This window comes from Cervus canadensis, chromosome 20 (genome assembly GCF_019320065.1).
Source record: "Cervus canadensis isolate Bull #8, Minnesota chromosome 20, ASM1932006v1, whole genome shotgun sequence".
Lineage (NCBI taxonomy): Eukaryota > Metazoa > Chordata > Mammalia > Artiodactyla > Cervidae > Cervus > Cervus canadensis.
In genome coordinates this window covers 27,839,694-27,848,257 of record NC_057405.1, presented here as the reverse complement: position 1 = coordinate 27,848,257, position 8,564 = coordinate 27,839,694, and the positions used below count along the sequence as shown (strand labels likewise).

The window sequence follows — 8,564 nt, the reverse complement described above, 5'->3', positions numbered from 1 at the left end:
ATTATGCTCAAGTATTTGATTACAGTGCATAATTCACAGTAGAGAATAAACCAGGTCCTTTCCGTCCCAATCTAGGCAAGAGATGAACTGGTTATTCATAGTTTATAAATATACAAATTAATACATAATTGGGTATTAAAACTGGTGAGGAAAATAACTGGGAACAAGTAACTTGGGTCTAACCCTAAAGAAGGAATTTCAGTTATTTTATCTACACATTTCAACTAGCTGAAACCATGTATCATCAGCTTTTTGAAATGACAATGGAATAATTATGTTTGTGAAAAGGTGGACAGATATTTATTGTAGTATGGGGTAGCTGTTTGTTTATAGCCCGCGTGGGGGTGGGCACTTGTCATGTGGGGCTATTTAAGCACGAAGCTACCTGTACGATAATTGCTGTGCCTAGCAAGTCCAATCACGGAAGGTGCCCTGCCAGCCTGAGGCAGCAAGCCCCAAGAGTCTAGATTTGCCCTCTCGTTTCTGGCCCCCCAATTAAAATTTCCCCCTCTTTTCAGCGTTCTCCCAGACTCAGAGAAACAAGCGAACAGCTTCCACAATTTCGCGACCCTGTGGGAGAGTTTCATGAATGGGGAGTTCCGCAGCATCCAAAGGTAGAAGAAGATAAAAACTGGTATCCCGACGCAGCTCTGCACAGCACATTCTCAGCTCAAGGAACAGTAACGTTCTCACGACAGCGGAAAACAAAACAAAACTGACCGTATCCGTGTAAGAGGAGTTAACCCTTTTTGTTTCGTATTTTATCCAGCCAAACCAGGTTGCTCAGAGTTCTACGCCTTCTTGTTCAAAATACACACACTAATTTTCTTTCGCAGCCTGGCCTCACATTAATTTTATCTAAGCTAGTTAAAAAGAGGACGTAACTCCTCACTGCTTGCTTCTCCGGTCTCAAAAGTCGTCTGTGTCTCCCCAGCCTCAACTCCCGGGCCATCCCGCCGCTCAGGGAAGAGGCCGAGGCGCAGAGACGGCCGCCGCCCTCTCTTTCGCTCTCTATGGTTAGGAGCGCCGGCCCCGCCTCCTCCCGGAACTATTTGGGTTCCGAGCGCTTGCGCAAGGCCAGAAGGTAGTTCCGGTTCCGGCGTGTGGAGTTCTCGTTGCTGGTGGTCAGTTGCCGCGGTTGGTGGGCAGTAACCGAGCGCCAAGATGCTGCGGAATCTTCTGGTGAGGAGCTTCTCGGCTAACCTTGGTGATGTAGGGGGGGAAGAGTTGGGAGCGGAAGTTGGATAGTCACGACGGAAAACTGCTGGGCAGAAAGGGAGAGGGCGGCTTCGGAAGTCACCTTGGTCGGTGTCCTTTCCGCTTGACCTTCCCTCCCTTCCGTGCACCCCGCTCGCCCCAAGCTGTGCTGGATCGCTGTAGGGAGAGGAGGCGCCTGGGAGGGGACGGGAGGTTGTGCGTTCCACGCCTGGGGCCCTTAGTCGCCATCCCTGGTCTTGAGGGTCCAGGTGGGAAGTTTCTGATACCCGGAAGCCTCGGAAAGCTATATCCTGTGATACTGAAAGGTTTGAGTGTCAGTGGCTGTAGGCTTTATGGGTGTCAGAAGGCCGTTTGAAAACAGTCTGTTCAGTTTTGGGTGGGACTTCAGGAGCATTCATGGCCGAAGGGTCGTGTTGCTATCACCAGGCGGTTTTCTGCAGTGTCCTTCACCCCTCCACCGACTTTGAGCATGTGAAATAGTTTCCCCAAATTTTGAGAAAGAAAAGGAAAATGTAACCGTGATCGTTTTCTTTGGTAATTATCCAGTAAGACTTGATCTTCACAATATATTATTTAATTTAGAAAATGGAGTGCATATTTGTTTTAATTCAACTGAATATGTAATGCAAGTCTCTCTTGTAAAAGATTTGTACCCTATTGACTTTTGAGGAAAAATGTAATGAGGGAAGCATTTTAATTAAATAGCAATCATGCCAGTTTATTTGATTCCAACTAATAGATTTTTAGTAATCTGTTACATTAGTAAATAGAAAACTTTGATTCTAGTGTTATTTTGTAACCATTGTTTATTTTTATAATATCTATGTATCAGAGTTTTCCTCATATATTGTTACTGGTTCAGTTCAGGTAAAGGTCATGATTTTTTTCACTCAAAATCTACGTGAATTACTTATTGAATATATTTGGTAATTCAGAATGCAATGTAAAATTCAGTGGACAGGAAACAAAGAGGAAAACCTCAGTGCTTGTCTATAGCTTTTTTTATTGACGAATCAGATATGTTTTAACTGTCAGTTTCACTTTTCCGTAGTACTAAAGATTAGAAATGGTTAAGGGTTTCTTTAAGCCCTAGGTCTAACATGTGGATTTTTAAATTTCAGGCTCTCCGTCAGATTGCTAAGAGGACCATAAGTACTGCTTCACGCAGGCAGTTTGAAAATAAGGTTCCAGAGAAACAAAAGCTGTTTCAGGTATTGAAGTATTTTATAGGTGTTACTTATAAAATTAGATTACTGAAAGTTGGAGATAGGAGGTAAATCTGCTTGTTAGCGATCTTGCTGTATTAGCAAACGAATAATAAGAAACTGCCTATTGATAGCTAACTGGGCATTTGCTATAACCAGGAGGCCTTTGAGACAGCAGAAGAAATGAGGGGCGAAGGGTAAATGTCAGGACACGTTTTGGAGGTGTCACCTTGGGTTGGTACTCTTTGGGGTAGTTGCACAGTAGTGGACAAATAGAGCTCAGAAACAGAACAAATATATGCCTAGAAACTTGATACATGTTAAAGGTGTATTTTATATTAGTGGGGAAAGAATACAGTAAATTGATACTGGAAAAATTGGCTGACTCTTATGAAGAAAGTAAAGTTACATCCCTTCTGTATTTTATAAAAGATTAATTTTAGATGTAAATACTTCTCCCTCAAAAAAAAAACCTAAAAGTTAATATAGGAGAATTTTTTCCAGTTTTACTGAGGTATGTTTGACAAGTAAAAATTCTATGTGTTTAGGTTGTACCTGATTTTTACTTAAGGTGTACATTGTTACATTTAATATATCCGTGAATGATTACCACAATTCAGGTTTAATCTTAGGAGCCATCCTAAGAAAGTCTTTACAAAGCTAGAAGCAGTAAAGGAGAAAAATTGCACGGTTTGGTGACATGAAAGTTTCAAATGTTTTGTGGTTACAAGAGCTTAGTGACATATTGAGAGGAAAGTTTTAAAATTAATGAAAAGTCAATATCCTTATTTTACAGAGAGCTATAAATTAGAAAGAAATGCAAATTAAAATGACAAGTTGCTACTTTTTCCCCCTGATTGATTGTCAAAATTTTAGAAGATTTAAAATAGGTTATGATAGCCAGGTATGGGAGATATGTATATTCCTCTACAGTTCATTGATACATGCCAGCTTGTAGTATTGGTACAGAAATTTTACAGGGTGTTTGAAAGTATCATTAGAAACAAATTACATATGCTATGATCCAGGACTCCCATTTTAAAAATATTTCCTACATAGGGAATTTGCTGGCAGTCCAGAGTTAATACTGCGCTTCCAATGCAGAAGGCATCGCTTGGAACCCTGGTTGGGAAACTTAAGATCCCACATGCTGTGAGGCGTGACCAAAAAGTTAAAAATCACACATAAAAAAAGGACCTTTCCTACAGAATAGTAGCATAAATATATAAAAATAGGAAATAGATTATTCATTATGGGATTTTAATATTAAAAAATCCCAACCTAAACACACACTAATAAAGGATTGGCTGATTATGACATTTTTTTACACAGTGGAATGCTATGTAGCTATTAAAAGGAACAAAGTAGGTTTAAATGGACTAACAGTGGTTTTTAAGATAAGTATTGAGTGAAAAATTGTGTGATCATTATATAGCACAATCTCATTTCATGTTTTAAAGAAGTATGTGCATAATTTAGAAGCTGTGACAATGTAAGCTTTAAAAAATTGAGGATATGTATTTTGCTGTTAATAGTAGATTTCTCATGAGGAAAGACTTAATGGGACATAGCAGTTTACCTTTTATAAGTAGTTAGGTTATTAGTGATTTTTTGTTTTATTGTGATCTCTGGTTTTTCATAAAGAAAATTTTAAATGGTTAAAAAAGTTCTATCTTGTATGCTACAAAAAATAAAATATATTTAGTAGATGTATAGAATATCTACTATGTGCCTGGTGCTGGATGGGGGGACTAAAGATGTAATTTAGGGTTATAAACCAAAACACTCCCCATTTTTTAAGGGAAGGAAGATCCCTATAACCAAATCTAAAGTTTGATGATTATTGCATTTTTAAAATTGATCAACTCAATATATTTTCACAGCTTTACTGTTTATATTTTCCTTGAAAAGAGCATCTTTTTTAGATCTGAAATTAACTTTAAAAGATAAAGAATGTTGATTTTTAGGAGTTTTTATTTTAAAAGTAGTTGCAGTAGAGAAAGAATCAGGAAAATTACAGTCCTTTTTAATTTTGATATTTAAGATATTTCACTTCCAGGTGTCTAAAAAGCCACTTACTTTCATATGAATGGATGAATCTTTTTCATTTAGTTGGAAACAAATGGCACATGCATTAATTATTATTATTTATCCTAGGAGGATAATGGAATGCCAGTGCATCTAAAGGGTGGCATAGCTGATGCCCTCCTGTACAGAGCCACCATGATTCTCACAGTTGGTGGTAAGTTGGTGGGATGCTTGCTCTATAGCAGAGTCACAGTAGGGGTAGCTGACAGCGTCTTTGCTCTCACTGTGCCAGTGTTTTAACACGGGCAGCCTGTCCCCAAAACCGGAGGTCGTAATTGCTTCTCATACAGTGACTCAAGAAGATGATTGATACACGTTGTATAAGAACAGTTTAGTGAGTTTAAAAAAAATAAACCAGTGAAGTTTGATGATTATCTTGTGATAGAGGTGGCCTTTGGAACGTGCCTCTGGTGGCTGTGCAGGCCTTTGGAGGAGTCAAAGCCCTTCTCCTGTAATAGGGGTTCTTGTGCATTTTGACTGTGATGTGTAACAGAAACACACTTTACATGTAAACCATGTACATACGTATTTATGATGGAAATAAAACCATGTGCAACACAGTACTTTCTTTTACTGCATGTAAAGCGCTTTGATATTTTTTTTGTGACCTGGGTGGGTCCATTATTGAGTATTAGCAATGGAGTATCACAAATTGGTATTCTAGGAGCAGAGTTAGTAATTTGAATGATTCCTCCCTAGGGGAGAAGGGAAAAGGATATTAGTGATTACTGTGTGCTCATTCTGTTGATAAGAATGCCACATATATGGATTTCTGTAACCCTTGTATTAAGTCTGTAATGTGTCCTCCTTTTAAAGATGAAGTTATGTTAATTTTGTTGTTGTTTAGTCGCTAAGGCATGTCTGACTCCTTGCAACCCCATGGACTGCAGCATACCAGGCTCCCCTCCTGGAGGAGGCAAGAATACTGAAGTAGTTTGCCATTTCCTCCTCTAGTGGACTACGTTTTGTTAGAACTCTTCATTATGACCCATCCATCTTGGGTGGCCCTGTGTGGCTTGGCTCATAGATTCATTGAATTATGCAAGCCCCTTTGCTGAGACCAGGCTGTGGTCCATGAATGGGTTATGTTAATTACCCAAGATAATATCACTTCTTTGTGGAATAGCTAATTGAACCCTAATCACAAAGTCGCCTTACTTGTGCCAAGGTTCCTTCTTTGACTTGAGTTGAATGTGGTGAAGGGGTGTTTATGTACAACCAGAGGTGACATTTGGGCTTTATTAAGGTAAAGTCCTAAATTAGAAATTCTTCCTTACAGATTTGATTATTTAAAAATTGCAGGTCACTCTTCCTTGGTTTTATTTTGATGATACACTTCAGGGAAGGCTTTGGATATTTGACCTCTTTTGGCTTTTGAATCAGTTCTTAGCATTTCTCAGGCAATCTTAGGTTATATGTTCTTAATTTTATTTAAAAAATTTTTACATGCCATTACGTTAACAAATACATTATTTTGCTGTGTCTAATACTTTCTATACAAGTTAACTAATATTGAAATTATATTAAATGTGTTTTGTGTGTATACATGTATATTTTAAATTTTGTCAGCATATATCAAAATATTTTTGTATGTTCTCATAAAAGTAGTCTTAATACCAAGTTTGCCTTTACCTTACAACTTTTTAGCTGGAATATTGAGTTTATACATTTAAACCTCAGAATTTCTTAAGTTCTTATTTTGTTTCTTTTTATTTTTCAGGAACGGCATATGCCATGTATGAACTGGCTGTGGCTTCATTTCCCAAGAAGCAGGATTGACTTCAATTTATCCTCCCAGCCATCAGTTGGTTCAATTCCATTCATCTCTCTGTGGACCAGTAATCTGATACATACCTGAGTTCTTTGGGGATCAATATTTATTGACTTGTACTAGCTGCCACCAATAAAGCAGTCTTTACCATGCTTTGTTTTATTTTATCACTTTAAGATATATTATACCAGTAATGTCCGCCTTACAAACCTTAGGTAAGGAGCAGAAAATGATTCATTTGTCATAAGGTTATATAAAGTGCCATTGTAGTATTATTTTAGTGACATTTTATTTTTGGCAGCTTCAGATTACAACAGGGGATGGTCTTCAGCTCTAAAAGAGCTTGACACGTGGAGAGTCTTTGAGTCTTTCCCTCTCCCTCCTCCGTGCTGTACTGTATCCTGGGATATGCTAGTATCTGAGGTTAGTGGAAGCAGGCTATTTTTGGCTCATGGGGTTCAATTTTTTTTTTTCTTTTTCTTAGTTGTGTGTGTTTATGGTTAAGAATATTGGATGTATTCTACAGTTTAGAATAGGCTTTATTAGAGTAGTTGTAAAATAATCCAGCATTTGTTCTTTTCACTCTCAGAGTGGGCTTCTGTCATGTTAGTTTAATCCATGATGTGAAGTGTACCTTTCCTTAAAATTCTTAGTTCATCTGTCATAGTTAATCTTCGGGGGGAACAGAAGGAGTCAGACTTTATCATCTCCTCTGCGAGATGTGCACTTGTAACACTCATGAAGATGGGTCTGAAGTGTTTCAGACCTCAGGATTAATCTATGAGTAATGGTTTTCTAAACTTTAATTTCTGGATAAATTTGAGAAAGTCAATATATTTAGAAAAATGAAGTCAAATCTGAAATAGCCAAACTGTCTTTGCCTTTTAAAACATTGAGGCTTATTGTACAAATCCATCTCAAGAGGTACCTGAGAAAAGGTGTTTTAGCCTTGAATCTCAGAAGTCAGATCTTGGCAGGCCATATACCTAACCTGCTACTGAATGCAGGAGTCTGCCCAGCTTCTTATAGAATCTCATTACTAACAGCAAACAACACTGCTTTTTTTTTTTTTTTTTAACAACACTGCTTTTGAAAGGAGTGGAGTGAGTATCGTTAGACATTAAATGTTAAACATCGTTAGACATTAAACATGGTTAGACATTCTGAGGAAGGTCTGAAGTTGGCATGGAATCTGGTCCAATTCTATGATTCAGAGCAAAAAAAGCAGCCACTGATAATTTGAAACTAGTTATATTTATCAGCATTGTGGTGGTGGTTTAGTCACTAAGTCGTGTCCAACTCTTGGAACCCCATGGGCTGTATACCCTGCCAGGCTCCTCTGTCCTTGGGATTCTCCAGGCAAGAATACTGGAGTGGGTTGCCATTTCCTTCTCCGGAATTGACCCAGGAATTGAAACTGGGTATCTTTCTTTGCAGGCAGATTACTGACTGAGCTCTGAGGGAAGCCCCTCATAGCAATCAGCATTGTACAGAGGAGAGTTTCATCCCTGTGACTTGAAATGCTTTTATAACATGATGTGAAAGACAATTTTGTATAGCAAAAAAGAAGTCCAGATTGGTATCTTCTTGAGCCTTTATCTCTTGCTGGGTAGAAGCCTGTGAACTTACCTGCTGAACTTAACATTTAGTAAGGGAGAGATGACTATTAGTGAAAATTTCAAAGACCGACTAAGTGTCCATAGAACAGAGCTCATAAGAAGTATTGAAAATGTGCCCTTGAGAAACAACTGTCATTCCAATCTCCTTTGTAGCTTTACCACGTAGTATCCTTTTGAGAATAGTGAAGTGAAAGTTGCTCAATTGTGTCTGACTCTTGAGACCCCATGAACTGTTGTCTATGGAATTCTCCAGGGCAAAATACTGGCAGAATTTCCCCTCTCTAGGGGATCTTCCCAACCCAGGGATTGAACCTAGGTCTCCCACATTGCAGGTGGATTCTTTACCAGCTGAGCCACCAGGAAAGTATCTGCTACTGTACTATTTTAGAATAGTATCTGCTACTAAACAGAAGAAATTCTATGGTGATACTCGATTAATATAAACGCCATGGGAGATCTATTTAAGTGAAATTGTTAGTACTGTGCTCAGAATTGCATTTGTAGTCTAGCTGTTCTAGATGAAATTACACTGAAAAACTAAAGCTCAGGGCATGCAGTTTACCCAAAGATACAAATAGCAAGACTTCAAGGCTAGGTTTATCTTGAAGTCTTCAAGTTCATGGTCTTTCCAGTATACTCCATTTTACTTGGTGTTTAATTTGA

At 38.3% G+C, this 8,564-nt stretch overlaps 1 protein-coding gene across 1 annotated transcript; it reads left to right on the top strand.

Moving 5' to 3' along the window:
* Nucleotides 1-1,031: 1,031 nt before the first annotated feature.
* Nucleotides 1,032-6,434, top strand: LOC122422583 (cytochrome c oxidase subunit 7A2, mitochondrial). The gene is made up of 4 exons (XM_043439009.1): nt 1,032-1,182; nt 2,340-2,429; nt 4,581-4,665; nt 6,232-6,434. Exons 1-4 carry the CDS (start codon nt 1,165-1,167, stop codon nt 6,288-6,290), a joined length of 252 nt encoding a protein of 83 aa, XP_043294944.1. The 5' UTR covers nt 1,032-1,164; the 3' UTR covers nt 6,291-6,434.
* Nucleotides 6,435-8,564: the final 2,130 nt, after the last annotated feature.